The 19927-nt window shown below is 32.4% G+C and overlaps 1 protein-coding gene and 2 long non-coding RNA genes across 6 annotated transcripts in view; all 3 read right to left on the bottom strand.

The window, feature by feature from the left end:
* The window catches only part of Hk (potassium voltage-gated channel subfamily A regulatory beta subunit hyperkinetic), a 60160-nt gene that overhangs the window by 1382 nt on the left and 38851 nt on the right, over positions 1 to 19927 (bottom strand). For 2 of the 4 annotated variants that reach the window (XM_071891952.1, XM_040722462.2), the window contains 2 exons: positions 16958 to 17256; positions 13816 to 14105 (listed from right to left, as the gene is read on the bottom strand). In XM_071891952.1, coding sequence (XP_071748053.1) covers positions 14100 to 14105; positions 16958 to 17256 — 305 coding nt within the window. In that variant the 3' untranslated portion in view covers positions 13816 to 14099. Of the gene's footprint in view, positions 1 to 13815; positions 14106 to 16957; positions 17257 to 19927 lie in introns of those variants that run through there. The other 2 variants (XM_040722463.2, XM_040722460.2) reach the window with 1 other exon arrangement.
* LOC139906689 (uncharacterized) lies at positions 8637 to 10128 on the bottom strand. The gene is made up of 2 exons (XR_011782432.1): positions 9508 to 10128; positions 8637 to 9442 (listed from the first exon to the last, which is right to left on the bottom strand). It is a non-coding gene; the product is annotated as an uncharacterized lncRNA (long non-coding RNA).
* Positions 12758 to 13780, bottom strand: LOC139906688 (uncharacterized). Its single transcript, XR_011782431.1, has 2 exons — positions 13547 to 13780; positions 12758 to 13484 (listed from the first exon to the last, which is right to left on the bottom strand). It is a non-coding gene; the product is annotated as an uncharacterized lncRNA (long non-coding RNA).

Raw genomic sequence — 19927 nt, 5'->3', positions numbered from 1 at the left:
TTATAGTTGTTGGTCGTACACTTATTCAGGAGTCCTAGATATCCCTTTGGCAGGACCCATATATGCTGCCTCAGAGGTATCTGGACTCGATGCACTCTAATTCATACATATTCAACATCTTTGAACGCCGAAGAAATAAATATTTTCTTTGATGCATTACAAGATCCCTGAGGCATTATTTGAAAATCGACATGATGAAACCTTTTCGTCCATTAAATTAAATGATCGTCAGATAAATTATAAGACTTTTTCAAAGACGCGTTTATTAGGCATTACGGAGCCATTATATCTGTACCAGTCACCGCGATGAAGTGAGATATATTATTTGAACTTCTGTGCCCTATTTGCAACCTTTAGTGTACGATGTAGCCTTAGTTTGAATTAGATTTACTGTTTACATATCATGTGAACCCCAAGTGATGCGGATAATCTCTTGAACAACTCCGATTCAAACTGGGTTCCTGTGTCCATATCTACGAACAAAGGGAACTCCAAATCGAGAGATCCAGGCTCCCACAAACGGATGTACGATAGTATTAGTTTCGATGTTAATCAACAGAACTACCTCCATCCATGTGGTTGCTCTATTGATACATGTCAATAAATATCAAAAGTGCTCCAATGATGATTGTCCAGGCACGGAGGTAGTAGATATTTTGTGATGTCGATGTTTACTGTATGAAGCCTGAATAAAATGATTTAAAGTCAACTTTGGTGTGCCCTTATTAGGATGACTCACTCTTTCATTTGTTGAACCGTTCGAGGGCAAAATATCTCGACTTGATAACTCTGACAGAAGCTTTCGAACAAGGATGGGATATCGAGTAAAATTAATATAACACTTCTCTTCTCAAATCCTTGGGAACATAAGGACGCCACGCCTGCATTGATGTCTCGCATATTAACTTAATCCCTTTATCGAGTTCAATCTCCCTAAAATGACTAGAGAGATCAATTTAGTTTCTTGGACAGCTTTCTTGACATCTGCATTTTTAATTATTTACTCGTTGGGAATACTACGTTGGAAAACTGAGGGATTAAATTCCTGTAATATTCAAAAATTACATGAATCTCCTGGGATCACTAGGTTGTACAGGTTTATATATATTATCAATTTCTTCAGCCTTGGGGCTAGGTGGCCGAATACCTTTGCATGATAAGGTAAATCCTATTAAATTAATCTCCTCATTGAAAAATAAGCAATTCAAGGTTGCAAAACGAAGGTTGTAGGAGTTAAGGATTTCAAAAACATCCCTCAAATGTTTTTTATGAGTTTCTACCGATGTTGAATGAATAACAATGTCATCCATATTAATGGTTACTCACTCAAGCTCCCAAAGTATCACATTCATGAACTTTTGAAAGATAGCCCCAGGGTTCCTTAAGCTAAAAGGAATAAATTAAACTTCCTATAATCCAAATGGAATTGCTATAGTGGTCCTATTCTACAGGAATGTCGTGGTACGCTCGGCTAAGATCGATCATACTAAAAGTTGTAATTACCCCGAGTCGTGGCAGCATTTAATTTGCAATAATTTCTGACCATATTCCAAGTTCTGTTTTCCTTTTTCCAATTGTCCATGGAGACTTGGATTATACCTGCCTCGGACAGATTATCTAGAGTTTCTTTGAAGTTATTCATTTTTTTCAGGGGGCAACTTCCTCACTCTATCAGCAGAAGGAGAACTATCCCCAGTATCAATTGATTGGTGAATTTCAGTAGGTCGACAAACTTTCGTTGGGACACAAGACCACAAGACAATAATCATATTTTTTAAATATTATTCTTTAAAAAAGAAGAACGTTGTTTATAGGTTAATGGTCTCAAGAGTTGTATTATTATTTCTTATAAATATATATAGCTTTGAATCATACTCTATTACATAGTAATTGACATATCAGTTAGCGAACCCTTCATCCCCCATTCCATCATGTTCCAATTGTACAAGTGTAAGCATATCAATTCAGGAAGATGCTTAAACACCTATAGCTACGTTTGAGTAAATTTGAAATATACAAATTCAATATAGAAATCTGTATAGATTGTTGTACAAGCTTCACTAAAAAAATTTATACATCTATCAGATCAAGGTATTTGCAAAGGAAACATAGCATCAACAAACCCATATCAATATCTGAAAGTAACAACTAACTGCTGACCGATCTTATACTTAGTCCCAAGTCATCTTCAGCCGACTCAGCTAGACAATTTAAATTAACGAGTATTCTTGTGAAATGTTAATCAAAAACTTCATTCGTTCATTTAATAAAATAATTGTCCCGAAAAACCTACGGTAAAGATAAATAATGGTTCTCTGTGTGAGCGTATCCTCACTTGTCAAGAATTTAATGATAAGCATACTAGAGAAGCAATTAGTGTTTTTCAAAGGTTATTTTTTTTTCTATTATTTACTGATTTAGCATAGTGTTATTAAATAAATATACTTGTGAATGCAAATTAAAATCATACACAATAAGAGCTTTCTTTTATAGATGATAAGTAAATAAGTACTCAAATTGTATCATAGAACATACCTTAATGACAAAAAGTAATATTATATTTAAATAACATTTGGTAGTGAGTCAGAGCTTTAAAAGAAACTGTTCCGCTGAAAATACTTACAAAAACCTAAAGAAAATCTTCGTCCCCATAAATAATAGTCTGTTAAAGTAGAAAAATTAATAAAAAGGAAACATAAATCACGACAAAATTAGTTTCTTCAACAGAAACACACTGAACTCTGTTTTTCTCATGGTACAACGTGCATTAAAACCTAAAACTGTAATTGATATACTTTGTCTGGACCAGATGATAGTACTAATATTATGAAGGGAATGCCAAATAGTGGAAGAATCACAAGAATTACTAAGACCACTTTATAAAGCTACAAAAACAATAAGTGAATCCAAATATTGTACATCAAACTTCAATATGCCACTCTACAAAATGATTACTGCGCCTTTTTGAATTTTATAATATTTTTTTTTCCTTTCTTAGATGATGAAAATTCTAGATTATACAATTGTTGATGACAAATTCAAGTGAGTAATAATACAGATATAAATAAGTATTTTTCCTCTATATTAATTTAAGGACGATTCTCAATTATCAAAATTTCCACATTTCCTTTTCAAATTGTTTTACCGTACCGACTACTGGTGAAGCTAAATAATATGATTGCTTTTGTGACGTCAGTGATGATATGGAAAGTTTAAATCTTAAATAAGTTAAAACCACGAAGCATTCTGATATATGGATCCACATCCACCCCACCTTCGGCTTCCATAAGTTCATATTTTTGCGTTGGAAACAACTTCTGATCCTATATTGGACTTCAGATTCAAGGGGCTTCGTCTTTTTGTTCCTCAATGGGTGGATCTTATCTCTTTTAATAGAAAGATCCTTGACATCAAGGCGTGATATGATTTAATTTTTGTCTCTACGTTAAATAATAGATAAATTCCTCGAGATCTTTTACAGAAACATCGTATACTTCTTATATAAGAAATAGGGATTTCCATAAAAAAACAGAAAGATCGACTGAAGTAGAGAGTGTTCTCATCCTTCCTTCACAGCTCATTCATTAAATTTTTAGTCGATTTCTTCATATTTGAATTTTGTCGTCAATGATTTTATAAAGCTAACCTTCTGTTATCCTAGATGAAAAGTATATTTTTACATTCTGGTGTCAAGATACGAAAATTCTGTACCTTCACAAAAATTCCCTTATCTCCAGTAACAATTACTACATGTTGGGGAAATTGGTTAAAAGCAGTGGATTATTATTTGAGAAACTCGATAAAATAAAATACTTCATTAATTGTCTTAGTGACAACAATATTTATATTATATTCGTCCATGCACTATTTCTTTTTTATACTTATTTTGATATTTTAATTTTTTGTTTTGATATAATCATTGAATATAGTATTTTATTTTGCCGTTACTACATTCTTGTAAATATTTTTATTACAAAAGTAAAACTAATATCAAGAATATGTTAATGTTATTCAATAAAAATGATATAATCATATAAAAAAAATATCAAACTTAGATCTTAATTTGTTAATTATCTTGAATATAACACTATGCAACGAAATGAAGGTCTTGGAACCTCGCCAGACTGAAACCCATATTTATGATAGTTATTTAAGCCATAGAACAAGAAAATCATTAAAACATTCAACAGATACAGGCTTGGCCGTCAATGCCTTTTTTTTAAATCAAGTTTATAGGGTTTTTTATGGTTCGGTGCTATATTTTGGCATTAAAGAACTATATAGATGAAAATCAAAGTAAGTAGCAAATAAATACAAACATTTCGGTATCTTAAAAATGAACTATTTATTACTTTATCTTGATTACAATAAATAAAAAATATATATATGAAAACCAAAAAATAGAGTAAATTGAAGGACCTTGCTTAGAAGCTAATATCTTTTTTATTTTTTCTTTAAGTGCTTTATGCTCAGGTTGAAGATATAGAATATACCTTATATTTCAATTTTAGAAACGTAGATTTTGATTGATTTTTGGTCAATTTAGTATTTAATATTTATTAAAAAATTTAAATATAATAAGTTAGTTACGTTGTATGAATGTTAATTAGAATAATATTGCCGGAGGGGGGGGGGGAAATTAAAAAAAAACAGTTTGTTATAATTTATACGAAAATGATAAATAGTTTATATGTGTAAGGATTAAAAAAGTTTATAGATGCCTCATATTCAAAATAATTAATTCCCTTATGATTATAAACTGATAATCGAGAATTATTTTTTAAATTAAAATGTAACGTCTATTTTATAACTTCAGCTGGAATATAAAACACTTGAACAAAAAGTAAAAAATATATTATTAGCTTTTATGTAAGGTGTATCTTACCTTCTTCTTTTTTTTTATGCTTTTATACATAATTTATTAGTTGTAATCAAGATAGAGTAATAAATAATTCATTTTTCAATTACTGAAATGTTTGTATCAATATATTATTTACTTTGATTTCCATCTATATAGTTTTTTTATTATTATTATTAAATATATAGATTCTTTAAAATCACAATTTTACACTATCAATATAAATAATATTATTAGGAATTTATGTATAGAATAAGTTTAAATAAATTTGGATTAATAATATAGGTCAACGACTTCCATATTACCTCCCCCCACCCCTCAAAGAGGATCAAAAACAAGTAAATCTTCAATAGCAGATTCTCAGAGATAGAGAAAAAGGTCTAGACAAACAAACAACGCTCCTTAGTTGGATGTTTTTTTTCAACCGTATTATTAAAAATGATTAAGTTACAAATGGGGTGCCTCCACCCGAGGGGACAGAGATTTGGATTCTGACTGGAATAATTCCATCTGTATACATTGCCGTGTAGAGCGCTTTCTAGGCATTGGAAACAATGTTCCCTATTTTGAGACACTCATCATATGTAGGAGACGTGATGATAGGCAATCCAACTGTGTAGGTCTCCCTCCGAAGTGGCGCCAATCTCGTTCTCAACATGTGTACAACCATATGGTAAATGTAAGCAAAAAATATGAGATGATGTCTCCGTTTCTTTCTTACCGAATGAAGGACTCACTCACAATTTATTAGTAAAAAGTGAGGTTTTTACCAACCTATACCTAAGACACTTCTGGTGAAAGTCGCTTCAGGGATTTTTCAAAATTACTAGTGGGTCTACTTTTTTTATGTCTCTTACTAGGTCCAGTCTCTTCATTCTTTTTCAAACTATAGGGGAAGGGGATTCCACAGCAAGGCTGTTGGAAAGGACTTCTCCTATTAATTTACTACAAACAGTTTTCAGTGAAATATATGCTGGAGTTGGAGGGTATGGACACTTGTTATCAGCTTATTATAATTTATTTATCATTCAAATATAAATATAATGAAAAAAAAAGAACTACAGTACGACTATGATTGGATAATATAAAAGGTTGTGTGAACAATACACTATAACTTTCACCACAATTGCCGAGGAGAGAAAAGAGGTGCCTGCGGTCTTCACCACAAAGTTCCCGGGCTCCATTACGAGGGAGTGGAATGCTTTCGATTCCGCGGAAGTCATCAAGGCATGCAAATCCTTTAGGGGCAGGATGGAGAAGATGGTGGCTGCTGAGGGAGGACATGTTGAATAAATTTATTGTTTAATATTATGTCTAACCTTTTCATATTAACAAATACACTCCAAATTCCATTTTTATCAAGCAGGTTGAATTTTAAGATAGTTTCAATTGATCAAGGACACCCTGTATTTCTAGAAATTACTTAATATAATTTCAAATGAATATTGATTTGACAGTCATAATAATTCACAGTCAAAACAGTCTAATACTATTAGACTATGGAACAAAATGAAGGTCTTGAAAAAATAAACAAGGTATTTCTCCTAAATTCAGCAAGGTTTTTTATTAAATAAATAAGCTAAGAAATGATATCTACGACCCCCCTCCTGGATTCCCATATAAAATCGAATTTCCATGTAATTTCGATTTAATATCTTCTCATCGGCCAGCCTTTTCGTTATTCAAACTCGTCCTTTATGTACCAAAGCTGACTCCAAGTCTGTACCATATAAAAGTATTAATATTATTATAATATTTCCTCTTTGACAGAGATAGACGTATGATTAAGTCCTCCGAGATTAAAATCCTTTTTTTAGAGTTTTTTATAAGTTAACTTGAGACATAAGTATTTATAAAAATGGAGGGATTTGGTTCCTAAGGGAATAATATCACCAAATTTCCCAAAGACCACTTGGAACCCATAAATCACGGAGATTTAAAAGTAAGGAATGATAGTATGAAAAATGCTGTGTCATCGAAGGAGGGAAAAAAAAAAAGAAGCTGGCTGTATCAAAAGAAAAAGAAAATAGTGTGCAATGTACAAGATATCAATATATCACACTCTGACCTTACCAGAAGTATTGAAGAACAATTCAAAACAATGAAAGAAGGAAGGGAAACTAAAACCAATAAAAAGATAAATGACAACCCTTTCTCGATTTTTTTTTCTTTGATTAGAAGGATAGTCCAGGAAATACAGTTAAAGGATTTATTCCAAACCCTAAAGATTACAATAAAATATTTGAGGATCTTAAAAAGAGTTGAGATAAAAAAAAACATTAAATAAATGTAAAAGCGGGCCCGGTATATTTTTATTAGAACAAAAAGGCAGATCAACATGATAGTTCAATTTTATCATATTTTTGGGGGAACTAAAATAAATGAAGAAGTTGGTTTTTACAATTTGAAGCTTCAAGGGATTAAGAGGAATTCAAACCCCCGTAGAAGTTACTGTAAATAATGGCTCAGAAACTAATGTTGAGATTCTTAAAGAGATCTTGAGCAGATTTGTAGATTTGATTAGAGAAATATAAAGTATCAACATTAGAAAAGAGTCTGAGGTTGAAGAGAAAAAAGAGATTCTTCAAAATTTTAACAAATTGTTGACTGGAAAATTAAGAATAAAAAGTAAATTAAATAAAAAATTCCTTTCAATAATTCACGTAAATGATAGAACATTTGAGTTATCTTGAAAAATGCAAGAAGTACAGTGCTTCAAATGTTTAAAATATGGACACATTAAAGCTTTGTACACGGCCATAAAGAACACTCCAGATTTGGAGTTTGAAAAAAATTTCAGAATTTAATTAGGAATTCCAAATTAAATTAAAAGGTATTGCAGAAATGAAGGATACCAACGAAACTGTAAGGAGGGAAAATGAAGGTGAAATGAACAAAGAAGAAAAAGTACGAGCCCCAAGAACCAGAAGTCATAATCGTCACGAAGATTCTAACAAAGAAGAGGCAACAGTTGTTGAATATGTAAAAGCTGCTGAATCTTCAACTAAACTTAATAAGAATGATCAATGTTTTGAAGATGAAAGAAACGGAGAATATGCCAGCACTATGAAGACAAGTGAAGAACAATCATGGGCAATCCTTGACATAAATAAATCTAGCGCCAAAGGACGACCCTTCAAAGAAGATTGGAAGATGGTTTTGAGAAATAGATCATATTTTCCAAAGAAAATTTGTGCTATTATAAAGTCAAGAAAATAATCCTAAAAGAGGATAAGAAAGTTCTGAAACAGAACAAAAAAGGATAAAGGGGGGACTCATTTCTTCAGAGCCGTAATTTAGCTTCCAGATTATAAGATGTACATTATTGGCAGCGTAGCCTACCTAAAAATATTTTTAATTCGGATAAGTTATTTACGAGTATTTAAGAATTCCTCATTTAAAGGCATACCCACCCCCAATTTTCTGTTCTTTTTAAGTATAAAGTTAAAGTTAATTTCAGGGAATGTTAATTCTATTTCCGACAAAAGTAAACCTAAAAAAAAACAAAAGATATTTGACAATCTCTTGTCGTTTGGTCCAGATCCGTTGTCTGTATACCACACTAAAATGTGGGAAATGAATTTAAGTGATTGTTTTCTCGATAGGTATCATATTTCCTATTAAAAAAGTGGCTACGTGGACGGTAACTTTTCTGTGCTATCAATAAAATGTATGGGTAGATATATATTAAAATTGTATCAATTTATGAGGCTAAAAAGAATGATCCGTCATTTTATATTTTTTCTCAGAGTGTCTTCAAAATAATGAGGATGTTATGTTAGTTTGTTATATATTTATTACTGCTTGCCATAAATACATAAAATAAAATTTTACAAATATAAGGGAACGAACACGATTACACAACGGGGTATTTGTGCTACTACAGCAGAATCTAAAATATAGTTTACATTAAAATTTTGTTAAATAACATTTTTTATTTTTTTATATTTCATAAATTTTAAAATACGAAAGTCTTCCTTTTTCTCATTAATGGATGATGTCTCTCTTAAAATAAGGCGGGGCATCTATTAATAGATAATCTTCACTTAACAGTTCTTCCATACAGACATTGTATGTTGAGCTTATGTCTTTCCCCTTGCTTAAGTGGGCTATAAAAGGGTCAAGTCCAGTGTAGGCGTGTACAATGAGTCTCAATTTTTCTCTTCCGAGCTTGATACACTTCGATTTCGGCTTATTGAGCATAGTATTCTTATGTGTCATACTTTGATCTCTTTTATATCGGTCACACCAATAATAATGGAAGAAGTCATGAATGACCTTCTTTATGTAGCTCGGAGGTGTCCCAATAGTAAAATTTTTGGCTCTTAGTACCCGTCTTCACAAAATGGTCTTCAAATTCATTTTCTGTAATGTCAGAATGTCCTTTGCCCCATTCTAGATGTACATATTTCTAACTAATTCCTTTGATGATGGTTTCTTTACATTTTAAAACTTATTTTCTAATGATAAGTTGATTAAAGATTCCAGCAATTGCTGATTGGGAGTCTGATCTGATTACTACATTGTTCAGGGTTTTTTCGTACTTGAGAAGAACTTCTACACCTTGTGTTATGGGAAAAATCTCTGCTTGAAACACAGAAGCCTCTTTATTCAATGAAGTCATTTAATGATTAAAATTGATGCATCACCTTTGTCGATGACGGCCCATCCAGCCCCAGAGTTTCCGTCTTCGTCGCGTCAGGATTCTTAATTTGACTATTATACATCCAAATACGATTTCCTTTTATGTAATGACTTGGTTCATCCATTCCGACTTGTGTAAGTATTTTATCACTATGGAACCAACACCCACAAGATTTTGGAAAATTACCAATTCCATCCCAGGTATCACGTAAGAAATGCTTCGTTCTCCATCTCGATTTCATTGCCTGTTCCTTAATGTATATATCCAGAGGAGCAATACCCAAAATTGCCCCAATTCCTGCAGTTGGTGTCGATCATAATGTATGAGTAATTCCCAAGAGCCCTTTCTTTTAATGGTATTTAATATTAAACCTTGCACTTTTCTTTATAGTGATTGCATGTTCCCATACTAGACACCCATAGAAGATGATAGGTGTGATCATAGCTTCATACAACCAGATAACCTTGTTTAAGAACGGCTTCCATTTTGGTCCTAGGATTGCCTTGTCCATATTCTATATCCGAGAAAAGGTGAAGGCTTTTTTTTCAAATGCTCTGTTCAGGTGAGTCCTTGATCAAAAGTTGCACCTACGTACATCACACATCACTTTGCTATTCCTTTCTTGCTGTGGAAATAATTTTGATCTAAGTTTTGGTAAAACAACATCAAATCATCCAGAAAAAAATACTTTTGTCACCCTACCTCTTCGATTTTCTTCAAAATTGCACTACATTTGGACCAAAAAGCTAATTGATACAAGAAATCCAAAAATCGTATTTATTTGGCTGAAAAACTTTCCATTTTTCAGATATGACACTAATTCTTTTTTTTTCCTTCAATCCACATTTCATCAAAAAATTTGATGTTGGAATAAATATCTGTCCAAAGACTAATGTTAACATCCCTTTCTAAGTACCTAAACATCATTTTCACCAAATAGTTGTTTTGGGAAACAATTCCTTCTATGAAAATAAATACCTTCAATTTGGTGCAAAATTTGTAAATTCACTACCAATTTTTAGATATAAAATAAAAGTACCAAACTGGAAGGGAACTATTAAGCCCTCTTATAACTACCAACCACCAACCAACCAAGGAACCACCTCTTAGTATATTTGGACTGGGAATCAATAAATGACAATGCTCACGAGAACGGTTCAACAGTTACGACATCAAAATGTGATGTAGAACGTACACAAAACCAGAAATATGAAATGTACCATAATAATACTGAGTGTAAAAAGCTATGTTATTTCTTTTTTGGAAATTAAACAAGTGGAAAGATAAAAGAAAGTATCATAAAGCTAGAGTATAAAGGAAAATGCATGGAAGACTTATTTGGTCCAAGAATCGTTTATTGATGGAATCTTTCAAATTTATAAATAGTATTTTCGTAATCTTTGTGGGAGCTCTTGTAGTAACGGGCAGTGAATGTAGACATGGTAGGAGGGGAAATGGAGCATTGAATATTGGTACAAGGAACAAAACATTTATCTATATTTGTTGGCCAGTAAAGCAATCTTCTCAGACCATGTGGATGGAGGAATATCACTTCAATATCATTTTGTCTCTCACTAGAACTATCTACCAATCCAATCCACCAGTAAGTGTCGTATATGCATGTGATTAGTTTGACAACGGTTGCTTCGGGGGTGCTGTTGAAACAGAACACTTCAACAGCCTTTGTATCTTCACTGGTAAGATAGTGAGTGATGGTGGAAGTTGACATTGGTACAAAATGATGATTTTTTCGTGTTCCTATGACAGTTCTACCAAGGTTAAAACGATCAACGAAACTTTTACAGACAAGGGTGATGCACTCTTCACTGATGTGAAAGAAACAGATGTTGGCGAGTTTCCCCCTACAAACCTCAATAAAAGACTTTAAGTGACCTCTGAAGATTCGTCTTAGCTAGATGTCTCTTCACTAATCCCCAAATTCCGTCACAAGGACATTTACCATGACTGTTAGCGAACATGCCCCGAGAGCTTCAATCCCGAAGTCTTGTTTGTGATTACAAAGGTTGATGAAGTTTTTGTTATTTTTTTACCGCCCTGCACAACCATAGGAAATGTACTGTGTTATCATCGTCTGTACTTCGTATACAAATGCCGTATTGTGAATATTATATAATAATATTGCCGTAAAATGTGTGTATTGTCGATGGAGACGAAGCACAAAGAATCATGCTTCAGATTTCCCTCATCGTAGAGTACGTAGATGACGATAAGATGAAGAGTGCAGTAAATATTACTCCAATGGAATCTTTGGATTTCGTCTTGGACAATAAACTGATAGTTATCAGCGAAGTCACCAAGAACCAAAGCTTTTGTCCTGCCTAGGATTCTCTTTCAGGATTTCATGTACAGACCCTGACATTTAGCCAGATAGCAATTTTTTTTCAGTTTATCAATAAATTCAATGAGCAATTGTTTGTACTCATCGCATGTTGTGATGATGGTGGCAAGAGTTGCTCGATCCCTGGTTTCCGATTGGGAATAGTGGAACTCTGCGTTAGCGTTGAAGTCTTCCAGTTCGTTAACCAGAAATTCACGAATGGCATCAGAACCGGGAAGTGATCACATCTATGCATCATGCACAAACGATTGCTTGTGCTGCACACAAGTTTCTCCCGGAGATTCTTATAAGTAGTTCATCGCATTCTCCAGAAGTTTGCCATTCTGTGGGTTTTGTGATGGTTTTGTAATGTTTGATGCATGTAGGACAAAACTTTTGTACTGGCAACACGCTGTGCCCCTTTTTTTTCAATAACTGCGCAATTTCCAGTGAGATCACACGATCACTAGCAACTTTTTGTTTGTTTCTGGACAATACATTACATTATTATTTCTGCTTCTTCACGTAGTTATCTCTAAATAAATGTTTATGATGTTTGCAGATTGTGTTGATATTTTTTCGATTCTTCACAAAACCAGCTCTCCACAACAACTCCTCACGAACGTTTGGATGAAGATGTGGCATGCTGAGCATCCCTTTAGTTCTACCGAGTCCAATTTATGACACTGCTGCTTGAGCAATTTTCCAAAATAACCTTTCTCCTCACTCATTATTTATTGTTTTAGATTTATAATTGAAAATCACATCTAAAGTAATCTTCTCATTCGATTTTATTATTTTGTGATGGAAAGCGAGCTTTATTATTATTATAATTGGTACGCTCAGAAACGAGCTTTAATATCATTTTTTTTTTTTGAGTGGCCGAAAACACCATTATTGTTGTTTTTTTTCTTCCTATAATTTACGAATTTTGGATTTAGTTTCAATTTTTTAAGAAGAAATTGCTTCCCAAAACAACTATTTGGTGAAAGTTACGTTTAGGGACTAAGAACGCGATGTTAACAATAGGTTTTGTTCAGATATTTATTCATACATCAATTTTTTCGATGAAATTTGGATTGAACGAAAAAAAAAAAAATTAGTGTCATATCTGAAAAATGAAAAGTTGTTCTACCAAATAAATAATTTTTTTGTATTCTTCGTATCAATTAGCTTCACTGGTCCAAATTTTGTGACCAAAAAGGTAATTTTAAATGTTGCTATCTTCAACAGGATTCTCGACACCGCTGATTTTTAAAAATGTGACATCTCAAGAACTACTGGGAGTTAGACGCTCAAATTTTAAGGGTAATCTAATTTTCATTAAAGCTAACTCTGCTGCGATTTTGAAGAAAATTGAAGAGGTACAGTGACATGCCCTGCATGATTTGATGTGGATTTTTTTTTCCATTGAATATCAATTTTGATTGTCCTTTGCATTGCATTGAAAAGGGTATGGGGAGGATGTTTTCCCCTAATTAAAAGGAGGATGTCGTCAGCGTAGCCAACGACCTTGATTTCTCCTTTTTTAAATTTATTGAGTAAACTGTCCTTAATCCTATCCCATACGACTGGCGCTAGAATACCCTCTTGTTGGCTCCCACGGATTGGTTTGACCCAAACTTCTTCACCATTAACCTTGGCTGTTACCGTAGGGGTACTTAGTAAACTTTTGTACAAGGATCTTATTAAAGGATTCCCTTACCTTGTTGCTATCCAACAAGTCTATTTTAAAATCATTTACTTGCATGGATGTTCCAGAAGACATACTGAGTCTGCATTGTGGAAATGAGTTTCCGTGAGTATTTTTAGTCATTTGGAAGGTGATTGCCTGTATCCCTGATTCGTTTTAAGTAGACCAACAGAGTTGTACGTTGTTTTTTGAATTTGTATAAGCTGAGTGATATCTTATGGACCTTTTGCTTTGCTTAAGAAATTTCTCCATAAAGAGGTTAAATTAATAGGAGGTTTTAATTTGGCTTTAAATCTGGAAAGGGTTACATTATATATTTAGAATACTAACAATAAGAATACAAACAAAGTATTAAAAAATTTATCATGTTAAAAAATCTGTAGGATGCACCAATAAAGTTTCATAAAACTTCTGTTCGTTCCTTTTTTATTAGAAGTATGTTAGTAAGGGTTTGAGGCTTGACTATTTCTTTGTGTCTGAATATTTATTTCCGATTATTTAAGATTATGAAACGATAGGCACTGGGATGTCAGATCATAGCGCATTTTATTCGGAAAACTAATTCTTATACCTAAAAAAGAAAAGGATCGTAGATTTATAGATAACTCATATTTGAAGTTTGTCACAAAAAGGGTTTGTTCCAGGTACATTCATTGAGGAAGTGGTCAGAGTAATTAGGATTCGATTGCACAGGCAACGAAACAATATTCCAAAATAGCAGTGTTGGCGATTGATTTTATCAAAGCATTCGAAAGTATATTACACGAATAAATAATAAAAAGTTTAAAAAGCTGCGGGTTGGGAGATAAGTTAATAAGAATGGTGGCAGTAAATCTCTGGGACCTTATTATCTTTTATAAAAGAGATGCGTATATTTCAATGTCAATTGAGGATGTCTTCAAGGAAATCCCATCTCCCCAGCTCTATTTATTATTTCCTAAAATCTATTATTAGAAAAATCAATGCATCAAAATATATAAAGATACAGATAATGTCGGATTTTAATGATTTTTCTAATTTGAACGGTATATGTGTTACATCCAGAATGAAAGTACTAGGAACATTCATGACTTTGGATGGAAGTGATGGTTTTGAAGGCATGAAAATTATCGAGCAAAATTGGAATAAAAACCATGTGAATAACCTACATTGGGTCGCCCTTCTTTTCGAAATGGTGAACTGCACCGAATGCTGATCAAGCATTTTAATCGCATGTAGAGTAATTATATAAAATTATTATTTTTTAAATGTGCTATATCTCTATTTATACAGTAACTGTTGATGGAGTCCCGCAATGAATTTTGGATCCGTGCTTTTGCCATTTTTGACCTAATAATATGGTTTACCAGATTTCCCTAATGATTGCTCAGGAGAAAGATTTGGGAAAGAGCTTTTTATCGAGAGGGTCGGGTTGGAAAGACACCCAGAATTTGTGTAAATCATTTTGAAGAGAGGAATAAGTAGCTAAAATCTAATTCATATTTTCTAAAGGTGATTAAAGGAGGACTTAAAAAAATATTTATTAAGGTTGAAAGTAAACTCATTGTCAGGGGGAACAATCTGGTAGATTGAATAAACAAGATATTATTCAGGTACAAGTACTCAAGTCTTTTCTCTTCAAAAGGTTACAGATACATTCAGTCAAGTGGCCTTCTGCCAGCTCATATTGTATCAACTGTAAAAAAGTGGATTTGATATTTTTTTTAAATCTATCATTATTGAAATTGTGTCTCAACAATTTAAATCCTAAAGTAGTATTTTATCTTTCAGCCATTCTATTTGATATAAATTATCATTATAATTTATTGTTTGATATTGAAGTTTTGGATTGAAATGCTTAAATTGAATGTGATGTGACTTGAAACGATCATCATCACAATCCCTTTGATATATCATTGTTAAGAAATATTCAATTTCAAATATTTTGCACCAAAATCAAGGTACATATTTTGATACTTTTTAGTCATCATATCTTGAGACAGATTAACTACAAAGTCGACCATAGTCCAAAGATCTCAGAGGCCATTGTATAACAGATTTTTTAGTTTTCCATAACTTAATCTATATAATATTTTATTGTAATGCTTGCAGCTATGTCCAGCTTATATATCTATGAGGATGTCAGCGGATAGAAAGTTCCATTGTAGAACTCTTAGATTCATAGTACATTAGTTTGATAAAATCCTCAACTCCTAGATATTTGTATAAACTATTGTACAGGTATTATTTCATGGAATGTTTTCAAAGAGATGAAGACATAATACCTAAATTATAAATCTACAATAATTTATCTTGTATAACCTTTGTATATATATGACATTCTATTCAGCTTGTTTTATGTATAATATTAAATGCCTTTAGTTTAGTAAACTGATATCTTTGGGCTGTATTTGAATATATTTACTTAAAAAAATCATTTCTTATCTTTGCAAGATGAATTTGGCTCTCCATATAGGAATATAAATCTTTATGTAACAAATTCACATTTTTAGAGATTGTATCTAAAAAGTTGTTTAGTTTTTAGAAAGACGGAAAAACATTTTAGGCTTAATTATTAAGATCAGTCACTTTATAATTATACGTTTAACTAAAACGCTGAATTTAATATAAATCAGCTGTGACGTTACGTCCATCGATACGGTAAAAAAAGGAAAAGCGTTGTAGAAGAGACATATTAGTCCAAATATGCATAATTGACATAACTTGTGTTCCAAGTTACCTTTGGTTACATTCAGATATGAAGGGGGGAATGTATACAAATCCCACTCTGTATCTAGCAAAGATGTAGGCAGGAATTACTCTTATATTGATCCACAATTCTACTATAAGTCTAACAACACTTCAATGTTATTATCTGTCTTTAAAGAGCTTGCACACTTGTGGTTCTGTAAACTAGTTATAAGAATGAAAGTATAATATTAACAGCTTTGGGAAATAAAAAAACACTCTAATGAAAGAGAACTACAAATAATCGATAGAAAATGCTTATAGTTTATAACTACATAAAAAGCACCATAGTTGGCATCAATTTATAAATCTCTTACTACACCATAGTAGGCCTACATAAAGTTCAGGGTCTCATTCTTCTCTAGAGATAAATAAGTTTGAGTTTCTAAATTATAAAAAAAAAACCTTTTTCAAACTTTTGGTTAGTTGAGAATCTCAAAGCCATATAAATAATTTTTTATAGAACAAATACCTTACTAAACTAAATTAGTAAAATGTATTTCCTTTTTATCAAATTTTGGTGTATCAGGCAATCATGGATCATAAATAATTAAATAATATAAATATGTAAGTTTAGATAATTAGAGAAACAAAGAAAATATTAATGAATTATTTTAAATAATAATAAGCAGGTCAACTTTAAGATAAAAATCCAACTATAACTAAAAATGTAGCTTGATTTATTGCATTACTCACTTTTAAACTGCCTATTAATTCATCCAGTTCGTTAGAATCAGATGCTGAAATTATTACGCATTGGCATGTTTGATTCCTTACTGACCATGCAACTTGTAATTGTGATAGAGTGCATCCTAATTTATCTGCATAATTTCTTAATTGCAATAGTTTTGAATGGCTATCGTTGTTAAGAATTTCCATATTTTTATTGTATTTTTGACTTTTCATGAACAATTTGGGTAAAAGATCCAATGGATCATCATTCTTACCAAGACAAAGACCAAAACTAATTGGAGACCATGTCATAAGACCAATACCTATAAATATTTAAACTTAATTGTCATAAAAATAATGAACATAACACATATACACCTTTATTTTTATGTGACTCAGATTATATTTTCAAAGTTTAATCACCTGTCAGGAGAACAATAGACTTATTTAAAAGAAGGGTATACGTATAGAATTGTAAAAAAATATACCTTTACACGCCTGTAAATTTTTTGGTAGTTGGCAATCTGAACAGTATTTTGTATAGTTCAAAGCTGAAATAATTATTATTTAATTATTGAAGAATAACATATAATTATAAAGTGTCCATGCCCATGAATGACGGGGAGTGACATTGAGGATTTTTCAGGGAAGTTATAAGATTAAATTCTTATCGGATTCAGAGTAAAATTGAGGATTATCATTTCAGTAACTCCTGTCTATAATCTTGCGTGATACAATGTTGTGTTTCTGTTTATTTCCTTCTTTTTTTAGCTGCTTGTAACTAATTTTATTAAACGTCAAGACAACTAAGCTGCTCTCCTACGAAACATTTTTCAAATGGTCCGGTTTATAACTCTATTTCAACTTTAGTTCCTAAGTTATGTTAAATAATTTAATAAAACCTTGTTTTAAATAAATTACTAATTATTTTAAGAATGTTTGAGAGAAGCTCAGCATAGTTGCCATAATGTTTTATTATACAAGCTATAAGCAGCACATAAGGGGATGAAGTGGATACATACACAAATCCTATTTGGTATCTAACACAAACATAGGCATGAATATTAAATCATATATCTTATCTTCTCAATGATTAAATAACAATGAATAGAATGGGAAAACACAACATGGTAGAAAATTCGTTCAGGAGAAGTTATTTTCTTGAAATTATTTATATGTTACAGTATCGGTCTCACATAAAAAAGGAAATCATATGTTAACTTTAATTTCAAAGACATTTACTAGGCCACATGGATTAATTTAGCAAATGTATTGATGTGACTTCTGTCATCAGATATCTTGTCTCTTAATGTTACCATATTTTTGATGATAATCTCTCATTCGCAGTTTTTACGATTTTGACTGTTTTCCCATTCCTAATAATCATAACAGCTTTACAATACGAAAAAAAAACCTCTGTTAATATTGACAACTGCTAAAATTTAACTCACGCGTAAAAGTTTAAGATTTACCACAAAAAGTAGAATCGCCTAGGAAAGAAACACACTTTTATATTATTATACCTTCGAAGAGAAGGATTTGCATATGATCATTATAAAAAGTTCAATCATGAAATATTTATAACGGATGCAGCGAAGAAATCTTTACACTTTCAATCTAGAAGTCTATCAAGATGTATTTCGGCACCCAGTTGTAATAGGGTGCGTCAATAAAATAAAAATAACTAATATGATGTCTTGGCTACCCTAATCTTCGATTTAGCTACCCTAAGCTCCAGTGATGGCTTCCAGGCACCCACGGAAGGCATTGCACCCATTGCAGAAATAGACCTCAGACATGGCATCCCAATTACCCTTGAGGGTGTTGATACTTGGGTGACGAACGGTGCAGGCTTTGGACTCAACATGCATCAAAAAATGAAGTACAATTAATTGGTATCTGATGAGTAGGGGAACACATTTTCTTTGGCTAGAACGGCAAGTTGTCCTCCAGCCACTTTGTTGCAGACGCACCAACCTGCTGGAACGCCACCTTCATGTCCGGGTAGTTGGTCAGCCCCCATAGTAACATGGCAATCTCCTTTGTTTTCTTGCCAGCGTCCAAAAGTGCGCGGTCCAAAATTTGTTTGTCACGTACAGATTGGCTTTTTCTCGGCTTCTAAGGCACTTAAGAAGATCATGTGTTTTTTTTTTTTGTGGGTATTTTTAGTATTTGAACGGAACAGTTTTACTGCATGCACAAAAGCCTTGATTTATGTAGCAAAAACTAAGTGTAAATATTGTTTCGTCGCTACTGGTATATTATTCACTAATAAATACAAATAAACTAAAGTTTCTCTGTCTGTGGAAGCCTCATTTTTGAGTGTGTGATCCATATTTTAAACTACATTACTACTTGTTCTCAGAAATAACAATGTAACATCAGCGTGGGTAGCTCCGAGTTGGAGCACTGTTGGGGGCGCACGTCTCAAAAAAGTTCCAATGGTGGCCTTTTGAAGAGTTTGTAATTTTTTCTTGTGGGATAAATCTCAAAACCTTTCTACTAAATAAATAGGTAGAAGTAGATGAAGGGGAACCGATACAGCAAAAAACGTTGAAAAAATCATTAGACAAAATGCTCAAGATCAAATGGATTTTATAAAATTTTCTATATATCCACAAAACTGAAGAAATTTTCTAATCCCGTAGCTGAAACCTATCATCACAAGTGTACACTTCAACCTCATTACGCAGTTAAAATGTGATGAGATTTTGACCACAAGGAAAAGTAGGTGTAACTTTAAAGAGATGACTAATCGAAACGCTTTTTCAAGTCAAACACTCATCAGTAAACCAACGTTGAAGTTCAGTACGTCATATTAAAAAGAAGGGGGAGTACATATGAAAAGTTCATTTGGAAATCAAAAGCTCCCCAATTCCTTAATAAGAAATGAATGCTACACCAAATAAAATGCCTTCACAAACATCGAACATGCTCTTACTATATTGTCTTCTGTTTACCTTGACTCCTCAATTATTATCTGTGAAGATTTCA

This window comes from Lepeophtheirus salmonis, chromosome 12 (assembly GCF_016086655.4).
Source record: "Lepeophtheirus salmonis chromosome 12, UVic_Lsal_1.4, whole genome shotgun sequence".
Lineage (NCBI taxonomy): Eukaryota > Metazoa > Arthropoda > Copepoda > Siphonostomatoida > Caligidae > Lepeophtheirus > Lepeophtheirus salmonis.
Note: the sequence above shows the minus strand (reverse complement) of the source record. Positions and strands in the feature narration are given on the sequence as shown.